Source organism: Pleurodeles waltl, chromosome 10, assembly GCF_031143425.1.
Source record: "Pleurodeles waltl isolate 20211129_DDA chromosome 10, aPleWal1.hap1.20221129, whole genome shotgun sequence".
NCBI classification, from domain to species: Eukaryota; Metazoa; Chordata; class Amphibia; order Caudata; family Salamandridae; genus Pleurodeles; species Pleurodeles waltl.
Window position 1 is genome coordinate 136,982,183 of NC_090449.1, and position 24,854 is coordinate 137,007,036.

At 42.7% G+C, this 24,854-nt stretch overlaps 1 protein-coding gene across 7 annotated transcripts in view; it reads right to left on the minus strand.

Moving 5' to 3' along the window:
• Positions 1 to 24,854, minus strand: part of TNRC18 (trinucleotide repeat containing 18) — a 206,777-nt gene that overhangs the window by 153,998 nt on the left and 27,925 nt on the right. For all 7 annotated transcript variants that reach the window (XM_069209985.1, XM_069209990.1, XM_069209991.1 and 4 more), the window contains exons 3-5: positions 12,008 to 12,187; positions 3,639 to 3,761; positions 1,378 to 3,150 (exon numbers count right to left, since the gene is read on the minus strand). In XM_069209985.1, coding sequence (XP_069066086.1) covers positions 1,378 to 3,150; positions 3,639 to 3,761; positions 12,008 to 12,187 — 2,076 coding nt within the window. The remainder of the gene's footprint in view (positions 1 to 1,377; positions 3,151 to 3,638; positions 3,762 to 12,007; positions 12,188 to 24,854) is intronic.

Sequence of the window (24,854 nt, forward strand, 5' to 3'; positions counted from 1 at the left end):
CTTAACATAAGTAGAGTTACAACTGCTGAATTTTTATGGTTTTGTTTGGGTAAAACGTGAACTATGTCTCTATAACGTTTGGTCTTTTCAGTGGAAAAACATATACATATATATATATATATATATACACACACACACACACACACACACACACAGTTTAAAAAAAAAATGTATAGTACTTTCTATAGCGTTCGAAAAGCCCTCTTCATTCATTGGTATGCTTTTGTAACATTCATATTTTAGTTCCACCCGGTACAACATGGGTCAGACCCACGTCAGCCACTAAATAATGACAAAACAAGTGCAGACAAAGACTATAGGCTGATAACCAGTGCAGCCCTTCTGGCTTTGCCACTTCTTGTTTTATTTATTTGGAGGGCTCCATATTCTGCTAGTAGAACCAAAACCCCTGAAGTGTAGACCATACTTAAGTAGTGAAACTAAACATGTGGTGTAATTTAGTCAAATATGAACCTTTCAGATATATTGAACGCAAGGCCATAACACTACAGCGTGCAGCATCCTTAAGCAATAGATGGAGGACGGTTGGTTTTTTCCTGTGAATTGATGTAGACCTACATTGCAGCAAAGCAAAATCGAGTTTTCCCTTTCTTTATCATCATAAAATATTTTGCATTGATCCAATAGGTACATACTGTGTTCAGAGTGCAAAGAAAGGTATAACATAGCTGTCTCCCTACTTTTGTAATGCACCCCTTTTCAATCCACTCGAAAGCTCCTGGTAATGCTTACAATACATAACCTGAGCAGCCTGGCTTCATATGAATGGAAGTGGTTTCTCAGTAGGTATTAATTGCACACCCTTTTTTATATAAATACATACTATTCCCTAGACTCTTTTGAAAGAGACTGTCTATTCACCCCTTCCTACTAATGTACCAATTCAATCCTGTGCCAAATCCACAGTGCATGTGCCTGCCCATATGTGCTCACACATGCCTGCGGGAGAAGGGGGCATCTAATCAGACTGGAACTAGGCCCCGGGAAGGCAGTGTGTCGCTTCTACCTTTACCTCAAAAGTGGCTTGACCAAGGTAAACACCTGCAGTCCCATTTTCACACCTCTGTGGTGCGCATTTTCGTTGGATTCTCAACTACACACAAAGTAACATACATCAGCAAGATGCACACATTCAGTAACTGATACATCACGGTTTATAGTCACTTTGATAAAACCCTAGCGAAGGCTACACATGATGATGGCTGGTAATGCAAATACATGTAGTAGTTCCCATCATATACAAGATGCGCAATACATTATTTCGGTGTTGTCCAGCGAACCACCAATACATTTACGAAAACAAAACATATTTTACTACTGGCGCATTTGTACAAGTAGTTAGCATCTGCTTCTTACCTTTGATGCAGCCCAAGGATAGTGAGCGGTCTCTTTCGGCAAGGTTATGTCCCAGTTTGCTGCTACTGTTGTCTTTTTGGCGTGCAACAGCCACAGCGATACCAACAGGGGGATGCCTCACTTCTACCTCTCCCTGCGAACCAATGCTTTCGCGGCCAAAGGACTTGGCACTTTCTGGTCTCTCTGGGTCCCTTTTCAAGTTTTTCCCATTCTGCTGGGAGAGGAGTTGCTGAATTTTAGATGCATTGAGTAGAGACTGATCCACCTTCATGTTGCCCAGACCACCAAAAGGACTCTTTTTACCATTGCCCTGTCTTGATGCAGTCTCCTTGGCAAAGCTGCCGCTGTACTTGATAAGGCTCTGCATAGCAGATCCTTCACCCTGTGAAGCTGAGTGATGCACTTCTGCAGTGCTCCTGGAACCACCCGCGGACCTGTGCAAGTTGGTGGACTCAAGGTAAGCCTTTTTGGCATCGTCCTCCACACGGTTTGCATGGTTGTGCTGCGCAGCAAGCACAGCCATCTGGGTGGTGGCAAAGTTGCCCATTTCAAATGGCTTCCATTTTTGCTCTGGCAACTTTAGCTGAGAATGGTCCAAGTGCTGCCTAGAAGAGTCCATAGTACCATAAGCCTTGGAGGATTCTTTGGAGCAGGACCTCTGAAACCGTTCTCGATCACACGAACGGGGCTCATTTTCTGCACATTGTTTCAATGGTTCCTTTGAGGCGTGAAACTCCCTGCATTCTGGGGAGGCAAGCCCAGATCGATGCAAGAAGGGTTCTGTAGCAGCAGGCCTCTTAATTGCCATAGAGTTGGACCGGATTACCGAGTTCTTTTCCCTAAGAGACTCACCCCTTTTAGCATCACCGTGGCTGGAAAACTCCTGAGATTGAGGACGAGAACAATCAGAAATCAGTTTGTCTCCCGGAGAATGCAACATGCCCCCCTTGCCAGTTTCTTTGCCTTTGTTGTCGCGTGCCTGTGAGGCTATCTGGATGGGACCAACCCTCTCATCGTAAGCCTCAACAGATGGCACAAACGTTGGTGCAATGACCTTGTGTTCCCTACCGGGGTCCTTGGCTTGTGGAAAGATGGTGTACATGCTGGAATGGACAGGTTGCGGAGGGAATGTGGATGGGGATACCAATTTTGCCTGCTGCTGGGAATTGTGAGGGGATGGGCAGCTGCATGGAACATGTAATGAACCAACTGAAGTCACAACAGAGTCGCAGCGTTTTGTTCGGTCCGAGTGCATATGAGTTGAAGGCCTCATATTCTCATCATGCCTATTGGGATCCTTGGCACATCGGTCATGTTCTGTGCCAGTAGCTTTTGCCAAAGAGTCCCCACCACTGTTACAATTACTTAACAAAGATGTTTGCAAAGGGTTCTTTGATTTTGGTTCTCCGCTGCTAGAACCCCGATTTGGCATGTGTTCTGGGTGAAAAGGGGACAGGCGCTCTCCATGTTTGATTACCCGTTCCAAACCGGACAGTTTCCTCTCATTATCAGGTCTGTTGTCTTGAGTAAGATCCACAACGCTTCGTGGTCTTGCTTCCTCTTTAGGCCTGGTGTCTTTCTTACCATAAGGCAATGAGAGTTCGCTTCTGCACGCCTTCTCCTTTGCAGAGTCTTTTCCACTTTTGTGTGGGTGTCCACCGAGGTCCTTTTCTCGGGTGTGCGAACTGGGCGTGTGGTTGGCCATTGTTCTAGAGATGGTGGTTTGTGGGTGCAAGGCAGATTGTCCTGCATGGCCGGATAAGTAAAAACCATCTGAAAAATAAAATGAAGCTATTAAACACAAAGAATCTGACACACTCTCAAAACCAAATTACTTACTTACCCCTATTTAGCTAAAGATCAAATAAAAATGTTTTAAGTATGTATACCTTTGGATATTAGATGCTCGTGAGAACAGTAAATGATTTATAACACGGAGTTCTTATACAGCATTTCTCTAAATCGAAGTCTAATTGCAAACATATGATCCAATGGCATAATCCTAAATATCAGGGACTCCTGCAAAAAAGTATGCCGGCGGCATGGGGGCGTAAAGAGAGTCGGGGGGGGGGCTCTGGTATGGTCCATGTCACAACCCTGCCTATACTATAAAGATACATCTTTATACATACACACAAGCGTGCACAAACCAAGCACTCACACACACACAGATATACAACAGCATGATCAATAACACGCGCAAAGGCCAACACTACGCAAAAACACATAGGAACAGTCTACAAATGGAGGGAAGGGCTGACCTTTTTGTGATTCGAAGAGGCTGTGCTGACCCAGCTGTGCCAGCAGAGGGCTCCCGTTGCTTGATGCCTCCAGTTGGTTCAGTGGAATATAAGGATACAAACCACTACCTAGGTGGGAAAATCCTGAAAAGTCAGGAAACAAAAATGTTATTACATTTTCATGGTTTTGTTTATTTGAGGATGTATTATTATTTAGTCATGGCTATTTTATGTACAAACAATTAGATTGTAATGTATCTTAGAACACATTTTTAAAAAACATGACTAGCGAACAAGAAACCCAACTAGCTTTAAAAAAAAATATGGCTGAAGAAGCAATTCTGAAGACACTGAACGAAAACCAAAAAGCCCCTAATAGGGAGGCACGTCTACAAATTAACACAGGAGTGACAGGTGGCCACTGGAAAGAAAAAGAAAAAAGAAAAAGCAGTGAGGAGAATACGTAAATCTGCATGCTGGGGTTCAACTTCAATAAGATCGTTAACTAACTAATAGTTGGAAATGTATGGTGGCCGGACGTCTTGTATGAGGGACTCAGCAATTCCAGTGCGTGGATTCTACTGCAGTATGGCGGATCTGCAGCCTTAAGAGTAAACCTCGAACTTCTATCGCAACCGCCCAAGATTTGGAAGCATTGTCAAAAAACCTGACGAGGATCTGTTTCGCGCTTTTGGAAGCCAAGATAAAGGCATGCATGTCAAACATGATCCTCCCATGTGCAGTGAACATGTGTGGGGATGTCCCCACCCCCCAAAACCTTGCTTTAATGATCTCATTGATCAAACGAAACTCAAGAAGAGAACGAGAACAGACTTGTGTCATTAAAGTGATGACAGTATGTGCGATTTTCTTGGCATTACATCTGTTTCACCAAGAGATTTTTCAGTATGGTGCATTACTCGTTATACTAAAACACAATCACAATGCATCTTCAGAAATGCCTGGCTCGTTGTACTAAAATAATTAAAATCCTACTGCATCTTCAGTAATTACCATTAGAGGCCCGATTACGGCTTCTCAACCAGAACACTAACAAAGGAACTGTTGTGAAATAAGGTAGGCACTGTAGAGGTGAGGGATTCTACTATCTTACTCACTATATCTCGGACTGTCATTCAAAGTTCAGCTCTGGAGTCTCCTCAACATCAAGGAACTCACACAAACTAAACTTTTCTTGCATCAGCCAGCCACAGTGATACTTCACTCACAAAGCAGGTGCCAGAACCAAAAGCTCTCCATCCAATGCACGAAGGTCCGAGATTGATGCAACCATCCTCAGCATCTGCTAAAGGCTACAATGGACTGTTTCGTCACTCACCGAGAGTAGGCACAAACCCTTCACAGCTCTTCGCCCACAGCCCAGTCAGCTCTTTACTACAGGTGGGATCTGAGCTCTAACAAAGCACTGGAAGGCTTCGACTCTGTAGGTCTTACATATCAACTCTCGAAACCAGGCTTTCATGGGGAATCTCAACACAGATGAAATTTAGCTATTCTGTGTAGCCAACCTCCACATCATCTGGTTAATGTTCTTTATTTGGCATAATGTGTTTTAATTAGCCGTCGCTATTTGGGAAGTTAGGCTTGACAGCATAGAGGGATCAGGATGAAGGTTTTTATCCTATTTCAGAAAACTATTTAAAGGGAATTTAGTTGTTAATATTGTTCTAGGTAAAGGAAAATTGACTTTTTAACAAAGGTCTCCTGTTGCGGAGGGCTCCCCATCTGAGAATGCACACTAATTGTTACATCCCCCAAAAAACATTAAAATATGGTCAGTCTTAAAGAGGTCTGATACACAGTATTGCCAAAAAGCCTCACTCTAATTCTATATTCAGCCCATAGGCAATTTTCTTGTAATACAGTTATAAAGATCCCATACTAGTCCACCAGATCTTCAATATGGAGAGGTCCATACAATGCAACAATGCCAATGTTAAGCAAAAGGATGAACTCAAAGGTTCTGTCACTGCACAACAAAGATGTCAAAGTCTGCGTTGCTCATGGCAGGTACTCCACTAGGAAAAGCAAGGACAGCTCTTTGAAAGCAGTCACAAGAAACTCTCTGTCCCACAAAACACACCACCCCCTGTGACCACATTGCTGGTAAAGAGAAGCCCTGAATTAAGGTTGGATGAAACTTTGGTGATTGCAATTACTTCCAATAACTAATTTTCAAAATTGTCCACGAAAGGGACAAGTCTTTACGGAAGAGACACTGTGTCTGCAAATAATCAACTAATGACAAACTCAACAATGATATAGGGTAATGAAGAAAACACTAAGAAAGAGGAGTTCCCCTGGGCTTTAACTCTGCAGTGGTGATTAGTGAGCGAGAGTCCCCTGTAGTATCCTATAGTCCCACGAGCCATGTGCCCGTGTGGCCTACCTAAGGGGAACCAACAACTGCTCCCTGTAGCAAGCCTCATTCCGATGCTCACTCAGGTAAGCTGAAAGAGTTATCATCGCAGTAGCCGATAAACCTTATTATACCACCCATGTATATGAAGAAACAAGCATTTCTAGGGACGTATTATACAAAGCGCCCTGGAGATGCAACAGGTGTGTGTGTGTCTGCGCATTTACCAGCCCCGCTACCTTCCTGCGATATTTCAAAAGGCGGTCACAAATGCTTGCAGGGCTCCTTTTGTAAGACAGTTTGCGCCGGTGCAAAATGTTCAAGGAAAAATATCCCCATGAAAATGAGGGAATCCATCGCCTTTGCAGCCGCACAATATTAAAGAGGCCATCACAAGGCCCATTAACTGGGTGCCACACAGTAAGTGCACCCCTGAAAAATTACGGGGGTGGTCACAGAAGCCAATCTCCCCTGGTATCCCCTAGCAAGGGGGCTCAGTCACTCACTTTATCAGCCTGCTAGAGGCAGTCGCCACCATTTACCAATATTATCCGTTGCTGCCGGACACCTAATTGTGCATTAAATGCGTTGGTGATGACAGGCTGATCACAACCACCCTATTATAAATACCAAGAAAAGAGGGTCAAGTAGTTGAACAGTTGAAATACTACAAAAGCAGACTTATAAACAATTACTTCATCGTTAAGGGGTACCGTAAACATAAAAATACAACAAGGCTTAGAGTGCCCTGTAGTTTAGTTAACACCAGGAGGAATGCACTGGAGCTTAGGAAACCCACTATAGTTTCCACCCGATATGGTGTCTGTTACATCAACGCTCTGGATAGGACTGCTCAAAGAAGGAAAAGGGTCTATCAGAATCGTGCTTCTTACTCCGACAGCTCTTCATAAAGCTCTCCTTAGGTCCTGAGCAGATCCAGGGGTACGACCGCCCGATGGAAACCATCGTTTCTGACCCCAGAAGCGCATCCGATAAAGAAAGCTCATAGGTTATAATCCATGAAATTTGTGAAGAGGGAAAACTAACATTGATAATTGTTCATAATTTTTTGCAATTTCAGTAACTGCGATTTTAATTCGTGGTTTTTTTCCCGGTGGTGTGCATTATTCTGGGTACTGACTTCACCTTCTCTGACTTGTCGCGTATTGTTCTGCCTCAATATTTCACGGAATACCAAATTATGAAAAGCATCTTGAACCAGAAAACCGGCAGCTAAAGTACATATGCTCTTCTGAAGTAGGCGTTTTTAGGTGCCTGGTGGTTTCAATAGCTGGTGCCTCTGCCGTCTCTTTTAGGGCTTCTACACTGATCAGCTGTTGAGAGCACTGCCACGGGTAGGGAGGAGTCAGGGCTAGGGTAAAGTGACAAGCAGACGGGGTGAAAGGTCAAAGGGTGGGTTAAATCGCCTTCCTGACAGTTCTGTGGAGGATGAAGATTGTTGTTACAAATGTTGAACTCTGGCTGCCATGGCAACAGATGCCACTGAGCAGACCGACCAACAATGACCCTTTTGTCTGTGCGCCGGGACCGAGCGGGGAGCGAGTGAGCTACACTTGGCCGCCATTATGCCGGGAAGACGAGACAAGCCATGGCGTGGCGTGGCCTCCAGCCCGCCTCCGCCCCATCCCCCGAGACCAGGCAGCTCAGCTGTTCGCGTCTGAGACCGGAGGAGAGGCAAAAGTCGACACCACTTGCATCATCGCAACAACAAGCGCAGAATTCCGAAGGGAGGCCTTTCACGCGGCGCTAGAAACTCACCTGAAACGGTAGGTACACTTTCCAGGATTCATGCGGAACAGTGACGGCAATTCTGTCCCGAAGCAAAGCTCTTTTCATATATTAGTGTTTCAATTACTGTACGCTCTTCTTGTTATTATTAGGGTCTTAAGTACTGTTAGATGGCATTTTGGCGACTTCATATTGCTGTAAATATAGAGGTTACCATCTCCCAACTCGATGCACCGAGGTCCCTCCGCAATGCAAACTGTTCACTTGGCCTTAGGATGCCCGGTTTGTGCTTTAAACATTAGGTTTGGAGTGAGAAACCTCCTGCCCTCCCCACCTAAGAAGGGACACCGGTCAAAATGTGCAATGGGTTATCAGACTGCCATGATCTTAAGGACCCCGAGGGTAACCAACTATTTCAATAAGGGGCATTACATTTACTGCTGTGACGCCACTGAAACTGGATGTACGCAAACTCCACTCCAAGCACTGATGTGATTTTAACGAATTACACTGACTGACCAAAGACATTCATGTGTCAAGTCAATTTTCTACAAAAAGGCAAGTGATGGTAGGGCAACACAAAAGGACCATGGACGGAGTGCTGAAACTTTTCAAACACTCATCCCCACTCACAGATTTGCATATGGCTGGGTCCAAACTGGGAAGGCGTGGTGAGCTAAAGAAGGATAGATTTATCCCAAATCTGTGACTGGGGGGCGAGTGTTTGAAAAGTTTCAGCAGTCCGTCCATCATCCTTGTGTGTTGCTAGAGTGATGGTAGCGCGTCTACTGCTTTCATTTAATATACATACATAACACTGTGGTATGCATCATTGTTAGGAAATGACCCAGTACAAAAAATAAAATCTCCTCGGTGGGGATTGGAACTGCTGAAGGAGCACAACGTATGCAAGAATGGAAATATATTAATTATATTCGGGGGAAAAAAGAATTGTATGCGTCAGCCTGGATTAATGGTGCACTTGTAAAACAGGGCAAATAACACACTCGTATGAAGAACTGAAGGAAAAGAATAAAAGGGGGGTGTTAACGCCCCGGCATGCAATCACAGCAAACAAAGAAGGAACAACTTCTTGCTGGAAAATAAACCAGAGCATCTCATTGGCAAGACCTGCAGCATTACAGGATGGAGGATTGCTCAGCGGGGGCATGGGGCTTACATAGAGGAGGGACTGGGAAAACAAGTCCCATTCTTTTCAATTAAATCCACACAACTCTATAAACACTGAAGGCTTTCACTTTAATTTTAGGACCACTTTCAAATTTTTCAGACAACTGGTTCACAGGAGTGTTAAAATAGGCTGTTTTTATTTTTCAAAACCTACCCATGCAACCACTTCCTAAAATGTTTTATCTACCCTATCAATAAAATAAACAGATGCATAGTTCCCTTCCTGGATATACATGCACTGTCACACTGCCCCCCACCTGGTGTATACAAAGGTCAAAATGTCACATGCAGGATATATTGCTCATTACCTAATCCAATATTGTATTAGAGAAGTGGCCATAGTACTTTTGGCACAGGTTCAGAAGGCCAAACCAATGCTCGCTAAAGTAGAAATGTTGCCATGAAAGAAAAAGCAAGACCAACATATTGTGGACCAGCAAATCTTTTTGGTTACAACAAGCTGTGAAGACACACTCAGGAGAAATTTGTCGGTTTTATACCTTAAGTAAGTCAATGTCCTCCAATGTCCACACCATGACATAAATGTTTTCGTAGCCATGTTAAAGCCCAATTTTAAGACAATTTAATACGATTTTGAATATTTTCAACCTTTTTAAAAACTTAAGGAGTTTTGATGGACCCTAAAACTGATAAATGGCAATAGGGTATTCTCAAGTGTTTTTAGCATGCTAAAGAAAGGCTAATTCTGTGTTATAGATCCTGATTTAAGAGACTTGGGATAAGTGGTTTTAGAATGTTAAATGCACTTATGGTGGTGGTAAATAAGGCAACATTTCCAATGTTTCATAATCCTAAATGTGATGTTTCGGCGCAAACTGAAGAGTGCAATGGGACAAGGGAGTCCATGCAAAATGCAGAGAACAAGCAAAAAGCTGCAAAGGGGTTTAGTACCTAAAACACCTAATATGGCCCATCTCTTCCTGGAAACACTCAAAGTTGATCCTAAAAAGTGGTTCTAGTAATAGTTTTCCTGGATTGGACTGGCTAGAAAATACCCTCAAAATTGAGCAGGGTGTGGTAACAAGGAACTCTCCAAAGAAAATTCTATTCCTGGCAAGCTTCTCACATTTGACCAGCCCCTTATTTAATCATTTTACACTAGCGGAATCTAACTTATGTAAACATTGGCCAGTAAAGGGAAAAGAGCGGGAGGGGAAAATTGGGGGCAGACTTTAACAGTCTCCAACAACAAACCTGGGGATGCTTGTGAATCGCCAAAAAGTCAGAAATCTGGAGTAAAAGTTCTAAGAATATATGATTGTTTCTTCATTTGTACTAATCCAGTTCGTAGTGCAAGAGTGAATACTTGACATTGCTGGTAACCAAAATTATTAAGAGCTGGCACAAAATAGCTTGAATGCACTCCTGCTGTGGAAACCCAACTTGTCTGTGCAGATTTTGGAGCAGTTTACTTAAGTTAACAAAACTCAGGGAAGTGCTTCAAACATTAATTGTGCATCATTGGTGTCTAAAGAACAATATTTTTCTGTTGGTTTTTATCAATTTATTCCCACACTCTCAACATCCAGGCCAGTAAAATACTGACCAAGTAGGAATTGCATTACTCAACTATTATGTGCTTCCTAAAACAAAGAAGAAAATAAAAACTCTTGGGGTAAAATATAAGCATGGTCAACGTTAAGAGAAGTGATGCAAATGGCTAATATTTTGGGAGACTTGACAAACTGGTTCACCAAATTATCCTCCGATTTGGAATCACAATCCTCATCACATTTATCTACTCTTCCCAAGTTGAAAAATTAGAGAGGAGACTTAACGATTCTTAGCAACAAACAATCCTTTATAACTTAAGAGTCACACCTTTTGCATACAAGTACTTTTTTTTGTTGTTGCAAAATTCAGGACAAGTTGTATGGTAAAGATAATCTAGTGAAAAATCTAATGGCGACTGAAACCTCTACACAACAAAGCACGCACAACATTCATAGCCATAATTCATTTACAAAGTTACAAATCTAATACTTTTTTTTCCTTTCACACTTTTCCTAACAATTTCATGAGAATGTGGTAACTTGAGGGTTATCAAATTCGGAAACTGTAGTGGGAAAAGTTTAATTTCTAAACTACATAGAGTATTTGCTGTGCATAACAGATAAGCAGATAAAGCTCCACCTTCTACATAGTCCTACAAATTCACACATGTTAATTATTCTTGTGAAAGCCCTCACCCCGCCCTCTCCCGGAACAAAAAATACCCTGGGCGGTAGAGGGTGTGGGAGGTGAAAGTGTCCCTCTGAACACATTAGCTCTCCACTAAGAGAATGGTCTGTATTTGAATGTAGTAAATTGGGAGTGAAACATGCGTTGAACAGCCCCAAGCCCACCTTTGCAAATTTTCTTCATGCACATTTACCATACATAGCTTCACAAAGCTATGTGTTAATTCATCACACTGGATGAGCATCCACCTATTTCCATGACATGTGTGAAACCACCATTTCATAATCATGATACTGCAGACTTTATTCACAAATCACATCAAACGTAGTGTATGGAGTTGTGTTATCAGGTGTATTGTTCACTCACACCGATCAGGCCCAACACAGTGCACGTTTAATAGTGTTCCAACTTGAACGGCGATGACCGTTTTACCAGAATGGGGCCAGCAGTAGTTGCGGCGTGGCAAGAGCTCTCGCAGATACCCCACAGCATATTCTACTTCTGATCCGGGTCTGATGGCTTAGTGGACTAATGCATCCACTGTTGGGACCTTTGTTTGACCTCCTGGTCACAGGTTCAAATCCCGGCGGGTCCACTCAGCCTTTCATCCAAGTTCTGAGGTCGATAAAATGAGTACCATTGAGTTGGGTAACAATAAACATCTGTTATTCAGAGCCAAGAGGCCTACTGGTGAACGTGCGCTTTAACAAATACACGTTATGAATAACTATACAGAAGAGTGGAATAAGCCAGATCATAGTTCCTTGGTGATAGCTATGTACTTGGATTAGCACACACCTAGAAGGGCCAACTGGTAATGAAAAGTGGGGTAGAGGAGGAAATGTCACCTATCTTGGTTGTCGCTTACCTTCGTGGGAATGCGCCGCCCAGAGGTCGTGCACCATCTGCAGGTTGGTGGGAGTGGCTGACCTGAAGGAGGGGTCAGAGGATAAGGAGTTTGGAGTTCCATGGGGTGTGGTGGAAGACGCAAGCCCGCTGGCCACAAGCCCTCCCAAGTACTGAGACATGTTGCTGGAGAAGACCTCACCTGGAAACAGAAAATGTAATTCATGGTTAAATATTGTAACTGACAGCAGCCCTTTTAAAATACGTTTTAAGAGTTTTTTTACTTTTACCCAACTAAATACTATTCAATTGAGCATGGAGTAATGGAAAGGGAGTATTTCCCTGTTCGGATCAAACACTGTGAACACTAGATTACATAAATCACTGCCAAATGTGATGTAACGTAGTAGCCATGTGAGCTAAACTAGTGGTGAATTAGTTTTGCCTGCACAGCTCCACATAGGCCAAACCATAACCACACAGTGCAGCATGCATTCCCAAGAAGTACGCCAGTATCCCACAAAGGTGTAGTTGGCATTCTGCAAATACAGCAATATGGTGTTACCGGCATACTGCATCTTGTATTTGATGCAAATGGCCGCCCAGAAGAGTATTTGACAGTAAAATAGCTCGAAGGGAAGAGCGCCTATGTAGACACCTGCAGACTACCAGTTTCAATCCAATAAGAGACCACATCCATAGGCGGCTCCTAAAAGGAGTACCACGGAGTAAAATAAGGGTATCCAGTACCTGAACACTGACATGCAATTCGGTCTGTTGCACGCTCTAAATGAAGCTTGCATTTAAATGGAGCTCACGTAGGGAAAATCTAAAGATTACTTTCTTAAACCTGGGCACAAACTACTACAATGAAACAACAAAGCTTTCACAATTTCTAATAAGATTGCAAACATTAAAGTAATCCCAAGCTATGCAGATAAACTGTGCCCAACACATTCTCATTCATGAAACAGAATGTGCAGGTTCAATCCCATGAAGGTTTAGGAGTCTTGTCCGAAGCTGCCAGAGCGCATTAAATTAAAAACAAATGGTGTTGAATGCGGATTAGTTATCACTCTAGAATTTAGCGACAAAAATAATTAATGTTGTTTTGCATCAAAAACCATCCTTGATTCCAGAGATGAAAGCACAGAGTTTCAAAGGCATGGGCCTTTTGCTCAAAGGCAAAAAAAATCCCCATGTAACAGAAAGGACAATTGGAATAACTTCAGAGAAGAACAGCCGCATTAAAAGGAGGACGGATTCAAAAGACCAATCTCTCACTCTGAGAAAATTCTCCAATATCCTCATGGCTGGAACAGAAAGGTCAGAAGGACAAAACTAAGAATTAGGATAACAGAGAGGCACATGATAATATCAAGACAACTGAACTAATTCCTCAACCTACCTGGCCAATTCCTGTAGTATTGATCCAGATACTGAATATATCACCCTATACTTGCCAGCGTCACCTCCTGTCCAGGAGGCTGATCCCATTCAAGTGATATTTCAATTTAACAGCTCCTCCACTCAATTCTATACACACGAGACAGTGTGGAAATTCTCAAATCCAAACCCACTGGAGACTTCTGTTTCCTAGGATGCATGCAAGGTTTCGTTTTAATTCTGGGACCTAGTCATGTCTGTATTTCCCATACAGGAAGACTTGAGAATCCCTGGGAGAGGAGGAAGTTTCTAAGCACTGGTTTCTGTAGGATAGCCTGCTCCTACATTACTTTGCAGGTACTACTGTAAGAAAGTAGATCGATCTACAAAAACAGAATATAGCTGAACGACGTGATAACAATCCGGGAATAGTCTAAGAAATTAGAATAACAATATCCTATTGCCCTTTACAATATTTTTGCTTATCAATGAGTAACCAACAGGGTATTTATTGTTTTCATAATTCTCATAATCTGGTGGCTTTAGATGCTATGGTCATTTCCCTTGTTCTTCTGCCAGAGGACCCTCCTTGATCACTACGAAGTAAATACTGCTTTTATGGCCCAGTCAATGTTGAGTGAAAAAAAGACTGGTTTTTGTAGAACTTTGAATGACTCGAATTATCCATTCATCAGGACACTGTTGTGACCAACCCATGGTGAATGGTGCTTGCCTGCATGCTTCTGGCACATGCAAACCACCTACGACGAAAACCAGCTTCCTTCTGAGATATTAGTCACAGGAAATGTGGCCTGTGGGTGTTGAACAGGAGATTATGCAACGCTCCCCACACTTCCCTTTCATCCCTCAACGCAAGTGTTGCACACTTACGAAACTCAACCAGCACATATTTCCTGACCATTTTGGAATTGCTGATAAGGCATTTTATTTGGATCAGATACTCTTAGTAGGTTTTGTGGAAGCCAGGATAGGAAACGAAACAATAACTAAGGCCAGGATTTTTAAGTCTTCTGCACATATCATGCAAGAAGGAGTTTTATGGTGCGGTTGAGCAATAGAACTCACAGCCAACCCAAGTGTAAGACTTCAGTTGCGGGCACCCCAGGAATAACCTCTTTCAGTCCCCTCTCCAAGAAATGGTGCCAAATAAATCCACCTAATCTAGAAACGAAGCCAAAGGACTGCTGGCACAGGCAATCTGTGGTGCAGACACCTGGAGCGGTCTTACCAACAAGAGGACTCCCTTCTGAATATGGCTTTCACCTGCTCCTGCTAAAAAATAAAAAAAAAAAAAAAAAAAAAAAAAAAAAGGAATGGGCCTGTCCACTCCACAGGGGACGTCAGACCTAGCTGACGCAGCAGGCTCTGGTGCCTCACATAGCGTTCAAGGGCTGTACCCCATGTACTATGGCGGGAAGCCTCAGCTCCAGGAAAGAACTTATCAGTAACACGCACATGCTCTGCACTTGGCAGTATTCGTGAACTAGCAGTAAACTAACAAGTGGCAGTGTGTGGTTGCCTTCTGTACCTGTATCTTAATACAGGGAGTGCAGAATTATTAGGCAAGTTGTATTTTTGAGGAAACTCATTAATATCAAATCTGAATATTTTTGGAAGTAGTTTTTAGTTTGTTTTTAGTTTTAGCTATGTTAGGGGGAGATCTGTGTGTGCAGGTGACTATTACTGTGCATAATTATTAGGCAACTTAACAAAAACAAATATATACCCATTTCAATTATTTATTATTACCAGTGAAACCAATATAACATCTCAACATTCACAAATATACATTTCTGACATTCAAAAACAAAACAAAAACAAATCAGTGACCAATATAGCCACCTTTCTTTGCAAGGACACTCAAAAGCCTGCCATCCATGGATTCTGTCAGTGTTTTGATCTGTTCACCATCAACATTGCGTGCAGCAGCAACCACAGCCTCCCAGACACTGTTCAGAGAGGTGTACTGTTTTCCCTCCTTGTAAATCTCACATTTGATGATGGACCACAGGTTCTCAATGGGGTTCAGATCAGGTGAACAAGGAGGCCATGTCATTAGATTTCCTTCTTTTATACCCTTTCTTGCCAGCCACGCTGTGGAGTACTTGGATGCGTGTGATGGAGCATTGTCCTGCATGAAAATCATGTTTTTCTTGAAGGATGCAGACTTCTTCCTGTACCACTGCTTGAAGAAGGTGTCTTCCAGGAACTGGCAGTAGGACTGGGAGTTGAGCTTGACTCCATCCTCAACCCGAAAAGGCCCCACAAGCTCATCTTTGATGATACCAGCCCAAACCAGTACTCCACCTCCACCTTGCTGGCGTCTGAGTCGGACTGGAGCTCTCTGCCCTTTACCAATCCAGCCACGGGCCCATCCATCTGGCCCATCAAGACTCACTCTCATTTCATCAGTCCATAAACCTTAGAAAAATCAGTCTTGAGATATTTCTTGGCCCAGTCTTGACGTTTCAGCTTGTGTGTCTTGTTCAGTGGTGGTCGTCTTTCAGCCTTTCTTACCTTGGCCATGTCTCTGAGTATTGCACACCTTGTGCTTTTGGGCACTCCAGTGATGTTGCAGCTCTGAAATATGGCCAAACTGGTGGCAAGTGGCATCGTGGCAGCTGCACGCTTGACTTTTCTCAGTTCATGGGCAGTTATTTTGCGCCTTGGTTTTTCCACACGCTTCTTGCGACCCTGTTGACTATTTTGAATGAAACGCTTGATTGTTCGATGATCACGCTTTAGAAGCTTTGCAATTTTAAGAGTGCTGCATCCCTCTGCAAGATATCCCACTATTTTTGACTTTTCTGAGCATGTCAAGTCCTTCTTTTGACCCATTTTGCCAAAGGAAAGGAAGTTGCCTAATAATTATGCACACCTGATATAGGGTGTTGATGTCATTAGACCACACCCCTTCTCATTACAGAGATGCACATCACCTAATATGCTTAATTGGTAGTAGGCTTTCGAGCCTATACAGCTTGGAGTAAGACAACATGCATAAAGAGGATGATGTGGTCAAAATACTCATTTGCCTAATAATTCTGCACTCCCTGTACATACAAAATGTCACCAAGCGTTGTCCGTCTGAAATACCAATGAGAGTCCCCGGTTACAAGACAAAGGTAAAGATGTTTGCATACCCTTGATTCCATGACTGGAAACAAGTTCTTCCTTCAGATGGCACCCCTGTGGATTTATTCTGACAACCACCATTCTGTACAGTACAGCAGATGAGCAAGACAGCTGTTTATTATGAGCCAAACTTTATAAAGTCCCTGCTAACATGATAAAGTAATTATTGGTTGTGTAGGTTTATATTCTTATCTGTTTAAAAATCTATAATAGAGAAGGCTAAACGTGTTTGCAAAAGAAAGCTAGGGTAACCAAAAACATAAATGGAACAGTACACGTATGCAGGTAGATCTCGCCACCATCTTTCTGCATGAGCCCAGGAGGAGAAAAGAATCTTCACAACAGCATGTGGTCATGATTAAAGTAGGATTGAACTTTGAATGCTTGACTGAAGAAGGCACCAGATGCCTGCTACGCTCCTGGCCAGCTCAGAAAGAAGGAAGCACGTCAGGAGCTAAAATGTAAATAAAGTCTTGACAAAGAAGCATTCGAAAAATTCAACTGTACAGAAAATGTTGAAAATAAGTGTTCACTAAAAGAATTCTACGGCGATGCCTCACTTGAGGAAAGACTACTAATATGCAGATGAACTACTGAAACCACAATGCATCTGGAGAATGGCCAACATCCTACCTCACTATGAGGCCCACAGCTTACGAAATTTTGTAATATGCCTATCTGTCTTGAGTGTGGACGGTTAAACGCATGCAGTTGTGTCCAACATTATATATACATAATATCAATGTCAAGATTATATCATTTTCTGACATTTTCAACATTTCAGTCAGATAGACGGACCAGGACTAACAGTACTGGTCCAATATAACTCCAAAATGTCTTCTCTTAGTTATTGCAATAGGTACAATGCAGTGTCCTATTATGTCTGACAAACTTGAAAATTTCTGTAAGGTCCCATTTAGTGGAAATTCATGGTCGCACCTAATGTTGGACATTCCTACAGGGGTCTCTACATAGTGGATCCACTGACAAACCAGTATTTTTGTCTAAGGCTCTGTAGAACATGCAGTTGTAAAAGAAGAAACTGGCTTTTAAATCAATGGATCACACAAAGAGCTTAGTTTTGAAAAGGCTCACCTCACTCTTTCTACTAAATTGCGAGTCAAATTGTTTGCTTGCTCAGTTAAAGTAATGAAACTGGACTTCACTCCCACCCCGCAAGCTACTAGCACCAACAGGACCTAACAAAGCCTCTGATATGATATCAAGCCATTAATATTGGCTCCTCATCACAAGAAAGCTCAATACCACTCAGGAGGGGGAGAAAAAAAAAAAAAAAAAAACTTCATGTCAGTGCCATGGGCTACAATGGCAATGTGTGCTTTTTGAGACCAAAAAAAACGTGTTTTTAGCCATTTGTAGGTCACGGCTCTAGACAGAATGCATGCCTTGTCGCAAACAAAGACATGCGGTGTCTAGTTTGTGGGCTTCAGCCCGCCCACAGGCTTCCCATTTGCTGGCACTATCATTGCTACATTTTTTGTTATTCCCATTTGACAAGGGCATGCATGCATACGTCATGATAGTTTGCTGCACACATAATGCGCGAAGGACTTTTTGTGGATCTTGCAGGCTGATCCAGGAGATGGGGTGTTCGATGCCTCAAATCGCTAACTGCCTGTGAACCTAACTGTTGACGGTCGGGCTGCTACTATAATCCTGTTCCACACTTGCACCTGAGGGAGCCCCTGGTCGTGCCCACATTCCTTGGGGTGAACCGGTGCACTTCGCAGCGCTAGTGATGTTAGGGCTACCCATTTCAGAGCCCATGGGGGGGGGAGATAACTTTCTTAAACAGCTGTGCGGATCTACTGCTGCCAATCACTGACTACCTCAGCCAGTCTTCACATCTTTAGCCAGTGGTGCTGTGCATTCTGGGAATTTAAGGTCAACCCTAACCATGCATGTTTGAGCGTACACAGCCAAACTTGTAAAATAATGTTGGGTGAAGGTGAGTGATGGCTAAAAGAGTAGAGCCCAGTGAGAAGCCCAGAATGTGTCTCGCCGCCTTGTCTCCACTGGCAATCTGAGACCTTTAAGCATTACAATGTTAATGCATTTGTATATATAAATAAAAATAGCCCCAGAGCGGCACACAAATACATTTACATTGCAAACACCTATAGCTCTCAGATTGGCAAGACCTATTGGCATTGCCAATGCTTATTTGTAGTGGTGAGGGTCTCGCATCTCCCAGCACAAAATAAAGTTTTACAAAAACCATGACAAACAAAACCGCCATTGACAAAAGCTGGCAGTTAACGCCAGACTTACTGGCTCTGCCATTCCTTGGTTTCTCCATTTACTCCCTCTTCTGCTTTGGTGCTCGACTCTGCACAGTGAAATCCTGGGACCCATGTCCAACAGAAAAATTATGCCTACATTAAACGTTAACAGGAGCAAATCTGACTAATTGCGAAGTATGTACCAAATTATATATTTTTTTGTAAATTGGCTAGCACCTGCCGTTAAACCATGGTAAACAGCAGCGTGCAAATAAAAGTGATTTGCACAAACCTTCAAAAGCACAAGCTCCCTCCCGACAGTCAATGATATTAGTTTTTTTTTTTTTAATATAAATAGTGCCTGCTCCATGTTGTGCCTATCCGAAGTAACAAGTAACCATGTGAGCCTGTTGTTACTAGGGCAGTACTTGTTATTCATTGTATTTACTAGGGAACCATGGAAGGCTGCGAAGAGCTTCAAGCTACGAATAGTAAGCAGAGACGTCCGCAGCCAATGCATCAACCCACTAAGACATTTTACAAATAGTTCTTCGTGAGTACCCTCGATTTGCCCTGCTGCTTTAATACCGTAGAGTTTAAAAAAAAGTAATGCAATCTCTCAAATACATCTCTGCAATTTCCCGTTCTAAATGTGTTATCATCCAATTCCTCCTTAACCGGTGAGTGGTTGGGTCCCGCCCATTCCCATATATTTTTGGGACAAACACGTCACCCCAGAAGAACCAACACTTCTCTTCCTCGGACTCCTGCACCGTTAAGTACGCCCTGAGGTTATTTCAAGGGTTACATGGCCGCCATGTTGCTGGTACTCTTCTCAGTCCTGCCTCTACAGAAACCATCTCGTAGAACAGCCGCCCATCGCTGGTCTAACAGCATAAACAGCATTCTTCGTGTGGGCTCCAGATGTGCAGCGTGATAAATGTCTCCAAGCAGACGAAGAAACGGCGGGAAATTAAACCACAAACCACAACAGAGACAGCCCACTAACCCGAGCGGCCATTAAAAGGCTTTAAAAGCCCCTCGGTGAATCAGAGAAGACCCAACACAGCTCAAGCCTTGCCTCGCTGCTTCACAGCTTAATGGTGTCTCTCCTTAGCAGCTCTCTCAGCAACAGACCGTCACAGAACAAGAGGACACGTGTCCATGTTTAACTTAAGCAATCCAACCCAAAATTCCTCATGAATTCCAGGCTCTACGTTCTCTCCCCTCCATTATGAATTATCAAGCAATGGGAAACACAAGAAAATCGTGAAGTGCATTTGTAAGAGTACACCCGCCCTCCTTTAGGTACATTTGTGCTGAATTAAGGATGGTTAGTGTTACCAAACGCAATGGTGCTGATTTCATCGACCACTTCAATGGTCGGAACAGATCAAAATAATACAGAAAGAGAAATCGTTGTTAAGTGATGGTACCGGGTGAATCTGGTGGCACAGTATTAAACCTTCTGATCAGTTGTTCACAACCTGTGACCCCTGGAGTCTGCAAAGCCTCCTCTGGAGGTCTGCGACTGCTGAGAAAATTAAATAATATTAACAGATTAGGTCCCCTGCTTTCAGTAATTACTCAGTGGGGGGTCCCCAAATTCCAGTAATGATTCAGTGGGGGTTCCAGTAATGATGAAGTGGGGGTCCACAGAAGTCAAAAGATTGGGAACCACTATCCTAGATGAATGAGTAAGCATGAAAATATACCTTTTTCAATAAATATGTCCTAGTTTGAAAAGAGGAGCAAGTTAAATGTTGCGATGTGCAAATGTTGTGAAGTATGTGTATTAGTAAGAAATGATTATATAGATTAAAAGTGGGCTGTAATTTGAGCTTCAGGTTCTGTTGGCTTTTAACAGCAAAGGGCAGTGAAAAGCCTTGGTAGTGCAGCTTGAAGCTTTCACTTTTTACATTGTTATGCCCAGAATAATTAACTGGTGAGAATAGAATCAGATAAATTAATGGTGTCCTAGACTTCAGGGTAGCTTTAATCCATTATTCAATGGCTTAAAGTAATTTCCTAGAACTATGGATAAATCATATTTTTTGTATAAAAACAAGTTTTAAAAGGCACAATTGTTCAGAGACCAACTATCTCAAATCTGGGGCAAAAATAACCGAATGTGCCATGTTGTGGAAAACCTCCAAGGAGTGGGCGGCAACGCTGTTCCTAAATCATTCTAGCAAACAGAACTCCCAATAATCATACTTTAAAACAGACTCCACAGTTCTGAACTGTCAGCGCACTTTTATTCAAGGTGGCAGGACAGTTACATAGCAACATAAATGGAAGCAGAAACTTAACACCTTAAGTAATAACACCAAATGTATGAAGTACATAAAAAATACCACTTATACAGTACATTATAAAATACCACTAAAACTTTCAATCACACTAGTGATGAATCTCAAACACACGATCGTAAACGTAACTCCCATCCATGGTCACTTCTAAAATAGACACTGCATCACATTATTATATTTCTATAGCAAGTAAAGCTAACAAATACAATGTAGCAATGCTTCTCAGAATTATTGAGACAGACAGTAAATATGCAGAAGGAATGCCTGTAAACAGAGGGCAGTTTCAGCATGCCCAAAGTTTTTGTACTTTTGCATCTTCTGATGTGTGAACCGCTGTGGAATGAACGCTTACATGCAATCCCTCACTTCAACAGATAGGGAGTTTTACAACCATGTCTTATTGATAAATAATTAGGTGGGGGTGGGGGTATTCCAAAGGCCCAGTCTGTTCCTAAACTAATCCATAGGTGTCTTCACATAATAGCCCAAGGCAGCTGAAATGAGTGCTTCTGGAAGACCACTCCCAGTTCACCTGATGAAGCAAGGAATGGTTGGTCTATAAGGTGTCAGTCATTACTTTAAGGGGGGGAAAAAAAAAAAAGCTATGACTCAGGTCACTGCAGTCTCATGTGACGAAATGCACATAAATATGTCTGATAAAAGAGGGCGGATTGCAGCAGGTGGCTAGTATCAGTGCCAAACCTATTTAAAAAAAAATATATATATATATATATATATCTTAGTGGGAACGTGGAAATTTTGAACGGATGCGGTAAAGGCAAAACAAACTTTTGAAAACACGTCACGAGTAAAAAAATAAAATATATATATATATTTATATAAGGTGGAAACTGAATGACTCCCCCCCCCCCCCCTTTTTACCATACAAGATTTAAAATATTAGATTTATTTTTGTTTAAGTCCCTTGTCTTTACTGAATTCCAAGACTGGCACGGTCCCTACCTCACTATAGTACCGGCGCTTAAGTAGATTAATTCTGCACCTTATTGTGTATGCCACATATAGAGGATTGGGTACAAGTGTACACCAAGTATGTGACAGCACTCGTGGCCATTTTCTAGATTGACTGTGCGACCCTCCCCAGCCCATCTCTAAAGACAAAGGAGGCGAGATGAAGCTTGGCTGCACCAGAGAACACCGAGACCGGCATCTTCAGACCGCTCGCAATCAACCATCAGAGGACTGCAGAGCCCTAGGGATAGCAAGAAACTCTCAAGTCACCAACCATGCTGGTGGTGGTGGTGGTCCCCACCTTCCTAGGGATGCAGCCTGAATTGCCCCGGGGGTGCTTACAGCATTTTCAAATTCAGTGTCAAAAGACACTGAGTAGAACAGTAGCCTGGCATTCCTCCTATATATGGCAGAACAATACCGCACTCGGCACTATAACTGGTCAGAATGATCTCCTATGGGCCTTTATAGAAGAGATCTAGTGTGCACCCCTGAAATAGCAAGTGTCTGCAGAGAATAGTTTCTATGGCCTAAAGATACCGTTCATAAATTAAGCCACGAAAGGGCTCAGTTCCCATTCCAGACATCAAACAAAGGGAAGTTCTGGCCCACCTGTGGGGATGCAGAATGGGCACCGAAAACCAAATAATCTTCCCCGACAAGGAGAGACACGTCACACGGACATCTATCAAAACAATTTCAGATGTGCTAGGATGTATTTCAGATTATCACAGAACCACGGCACATCCTGAAGACCCTTTCACAAGAAGTCCTCGGTGGGCTTTACCACACCCTGGGCTAAAGCACCAAGAGGTCCAGCTAGAGGAGGGCGAAGGTAGCAATGGATTCTGCACCACAGCCACCCTAAAGGAGCTATGGAGTCTTAAACCAACGTCATCCTAACATCTGTACAGATTGAAGCTCCAGTCAACCACTTCCAAAGCAGAATTGTGGACTCGGACCTTCCGGCATCCCGAAGTTAGGTGTCTGCTTCTGAAACGTGTCTCTCCAGGGTACAGAAGGCTCAGTCTTCACCTTCCAGAGGAGTCGAAAAATAGTGCTGTAAATACCAGGTGCTGCTATGAAATTGCAAGGCTGGTGCAGGAGTTCTCTGCAAATAGAAACAGATTTCGAGAAAGGTCTCACACTCCTAAACCAATAACAAATTGGGTATTTCTCTGTGAGACCGGGATATCTTAATGCCTGCAACTATTAAACTGTTTGAACTTTAAAAGTAGTCAAACCGAGAAATATCTGTCTCTCCATCAGTCGTTTAACTAAAACACTGCAACTAAATCGTATAATGAGTTCCCACTATAGATTCACAACAGTACCACGGACCAGTAAACACTCTGCACGAGTGCTATTTCTAAGAAGCAGTATATATTACAAAAGGAGGAAGGTGTCGAGGGTCACATTACTAACGAGCTTCCTAAAAAGTCAATTTAAAGCCATAGTGATAGGACAATATTACAAAAAAAAAAAATGAAGTTACAATGTAATGTGTCTGGAGAACATTAATGGTATGCAGAAGCCTCCCAGCAACTAAATATGTGATATTAGTCAACTTGATGTCCTATTGCTCAATCCATCTGCAGAGATTATACATTATATACACATTACACATACACCTTCAGATACACGTATGCCATGTTGCAGCAAAGGTGGCTCAACAACGAATGCTGTTTAGATCAAGCGAACTAAAACACATAAATACACGTACCTCTACGGTGCAAAGGTAACCTGTGGTGTTACCCCAGTACAGTGTAACTGGCATGAGAAAACCCGGCTTAGCGTCAGAGTTCTCATATTACTTGACTTGAAGAAATTAACTGCTAATCAGTCAGAAGCTCTAATGAGAGGGATATTCACATCTAACACCTGATTTCTGGATCTGGTTACAAACCTTTCTTTACAACTCCTAACACATGAAACCAGCATGTAACATGCTGGTACATAGAGTAATAGCTATTTAGTACCAGGTTTGATCGAGAGAAGCGTGACCTACTGGAGGCTTCACCTCTCAGGAATCATGGTGTCTCCTCACACTCCGCAATGGTAAAGAGCAGTGTATGTTTCTCTGCATATGTGCAATATATTACATATGTATTAAAAGTACAATATAACTAGGTGTGAACATGTGACGCTGGCTTAATTGGGCATTTTTCTTTCTCACAGTGTGGATTGTTATTCATTCAAGAGTACTTCAAACTGCCTTGAGGAGATGTATGTATCCCTCTGCATTCAAGATGTGCTCTCAGAGCACCACGGACCACTTGAAGGAGAAGTATAAGGGGCGCACAGTTTGAAGACTTATCCACTCATGGTCCCTTGTTATGCCACGACGAATGCACAAACAACCTCCAATTCACCAACTGGCCAGCACACCGCAGACGCCCACACCCAAGAGAGGCCTACCCAGGCGTAGGGAAGGTGGGTTGGAAGACTGCCCACTGAGTGTGTGAATGGCTGAGTGTTTCGCCTTTATAAATGAGCATTTGTATTTTTATACACCATATTTCTAAATGCTACCACCAGTGCCAGCAAAGAGAACCAGGCAGGAGACATGTTGTAAAACCCCATAATCAGACGGTTTCTTCGACTATGGCGGCATTGGGGGCTGTATCTAAAAAAAAAAAGTTAGGAGAAAAAAAAAAGTCTTTGATACAGATGCAAAGATTTAGACACCAGAATGTCACTACCTTTTAGTAGATTCCTTTGATATCATCTGAATTCTAAGCGACCTTGGATTCACAACCCTGCACCTTGTTAAGATAAAAGAGCAGGGGTACTGGTGGAC